At 32.4% G+C, this 2,500-nt stretch overlaps 1 protein-coding gene across 2 annotated transcripts in view; it reads left to right on the top strand.

Moving 5' to 3' along the window:
• The window catches only part of nf2b (NF2, moesin-ezrin-radixin like (MERLIN) tumor suppressor b), a 40,716-nt gene that overhangs the window by 17,513 nt on the left and 20,703 nt on the right, over positions 1–2,500 (top strand). For both annotated transcript variants that reach the window (XM_062049131.1, XM_062049132.1), the window contains exon 9: positions 2,499–2,500. This exon is cut by the window's right edge and continues 136 nt beyond it. In XM_062049131.1, the coding sequence (XP_061905115.1) occupies positions 2,499–2,500 (2 nt within the window). The remainder of the gene's footprint in view (positions 1–2,498) is intronic.

The raw sequence follows: 2,500 nt of genomic DNA, 5'->3' as shown, positions 1-2,500 counted from the left end.
ATATCTAGAGAAATAAAGTTTGTTTTTATATCGTCAGTCAAAGTACCCTATAGCATGGGGATTAGAAACACACGTTAAAAGGTTACCGACGACGTGTAAGAGCTGTGGAAAGTTTTGTGATCCATTTGACAGCTATTAGCATGTAGCATCCTCTTCCTCTACACACGTGCTATATAACCTCTACTTTATTATATGGATAATCCAAATCCACTCTTCATTAGGTCAGGATTATTAAAACTAAACGACATTGTAGAATTGCATACTCTATTAGTGATGTTCAAAGTTAGAAATAAAGTTCTTCCGAAGGACTTACAAAAGTTATTTGTGTTCACGTCTGAAGGTGAGAACCACAGAAGGCCGTATGATTTTAAACATCCAAGAGTGCGAACAAATTTGAAACAAATGTGCTTGTCTGTTGCTGGTGTGAAAGCATGGAATTCTCTAAACCAGGGGTCACCAACGCGGTGCCCGCGGGCACCAGGTAGCCCGTAAGGACCAGATGGGTAGCCCGCCGGCCTGTTCTAAAAATAGCTCAAATAGCAGCACTTACCAGTGAGCTGCCTCTATTTTTTAAATTGTATTTATTTACTAGCAAGCTGGTCTCGCTTTGCCCGACATTTTTAATTCTAAGAGAGACAAAACTCAAATAGAATTTGAAAATCCAAGAAAATATTTGAAAGACTTGGTCTTCACTTGTTTAAATAAATTCATTAATTATTTTACTTTGCTTCTTATAACTTTCAGAAAGACAATTTTAGAGAAAAAATACAACCTTAAAAATGATTTTAGGATTTTTAAACACATACCTTTTTACCTTTTAAATTCCTTCCTCTTCTTTCCTGACAATTTAAATCAATGTTCAAGTAATTTTTTTATTTTTTATTGTAAAGAATAATAAATACATTTTTTTATTTAATTCTTCATTTCAGCTTCTGTTTTGTCGACAAAGAATATTTGTGAAATATTTCTTCAAACTTATTATGATTAAAATTCAAAAAAATTATTCTGGCAAACCTAGAAAATCTGTAGAATCAAATTTAAATCTTATTTCAATGTCTTTTGAATTTATTTTAAAATTTTTGTTCTGGAAAATCTAGAAGAAATAATGATTTGTCTTTGTTAGAAATATAGCTTGGTCCAATTTGTTATATATTCTAACAAAGTGTAGATTGGATTTTAACCTATTTAAAACATGTCATCAAATTTCTAAAATTAATCTTAATCAGGAAAAATTACTAATGATGTTCCATAAATTCTTTTTTTTAAGTTTTTCTCTTCTTTTTTTCCGTTGAATTTTGAATTTTAAAGAGTCGAAATTGAAGATAAACTATGTTTCAAAATTTAATTGTCATTTTTTTCGTGTTTTCTCCTCTTTTAAACCGTTCAATTAAGTGTAAATATCATTAATTATTAATAATAACATAGAGTTAAAGGTAAATTGAGCAAATTGGCTATTTCTGGCAATTTATTTAAGTGTGTATCAAACTGGTAGCCCTTCGCATTAATCAGTACCCAAGAAGTAGCTCTTGGTTTCAAAAAGGTTGGTGACCCCTGCTCTAAACAAAGACTTAAAAAGTTGCAAGAATATCTTTGAATTTAAAAAGAGTTACAAAAAGAGACAACTGGAATTATATCAAACTGATTTTTGATTTTGATTTGACGTGTCATTGTGAAAATGCTTAAACGCAAATTTAAAAGTATGTTGGAGTTCGGGTGTTGGTGGAGGGAACAGTTATAAAGTCATCTAAAATAATTTGTGTTAAAAAGGGGGCAGATAAATATAAGAATAGTATTCTTCCATCTCCTTTCTGATCGTGGAAATGTATAAGAAACAAAAAAAACAATGAAAGTGTCAACTTTACATGGCTTGTATATATGCATTTTCATGAAAGGAATAAAAAGAAATGATGATGATGGATCTGAAACCTGGACAATAAGTAAATCAGTTGCATGAGGACTAGAATAATTTTGAATTGGAGTGTATACGTAGAATATTTAAAGTATCCTGGAAAAAAAAGAAGTACTAACAATGGCAAAACAACATAGAAGGCTATTGGTCAACATTATGGAAAGGAAAACCGTATTCTTTGGGCACACAGTCAGACATGATCTGTTTCCAACTCAATTCCTCGAGGGGAAAATAGAAGGGAAAAGGTAAAGAGGAAGACCAAGACGCAGATGGGTTGATAACATCACAACATGGAATAATAAAAGCTATGAGGACTGTAAAATAACCGCTCAAAACCGGTGCTACCTGCGAACCATGACATCCAACTTTTAGCGAGAAGATTGATGGTGATGATGATCCTCTTCCTCTACACAACTAGCAAAACCAGATGAAATGAACACTATCACACACAGCGTTTGACCAACGATTGAATTAGACCATATTGTTATTCCATCAGTGTGTTTTATTGCATAGAAACGTAATGGCTGACATGTGGATTTTAAAGAACATCATTGCTGCGGTTTAGTAACCTTGTTTTCCATCCCGACAGCA

This window comes from Entelurus aequoreus, linkage group LG05 (assembly GCF_033978785.1).
Source record: "Entelurus aequoreus isolate RoL-2023_Sb linkage group LG05, RoL_Eaeq_v1.1, whole genome shotgun sequence".
Classification (NCBI taxonomy): Eukaryota; Metazoa; Chordata; class Actinopteri; order Syngnathiformes; family Syngnathidae; genus Entelurus; species Entelurus aequoreus.
Note: the sequence above shows the minus strand (reverse complement) of the source record. Positions and strands in the feature narration are given on the sequence as shown.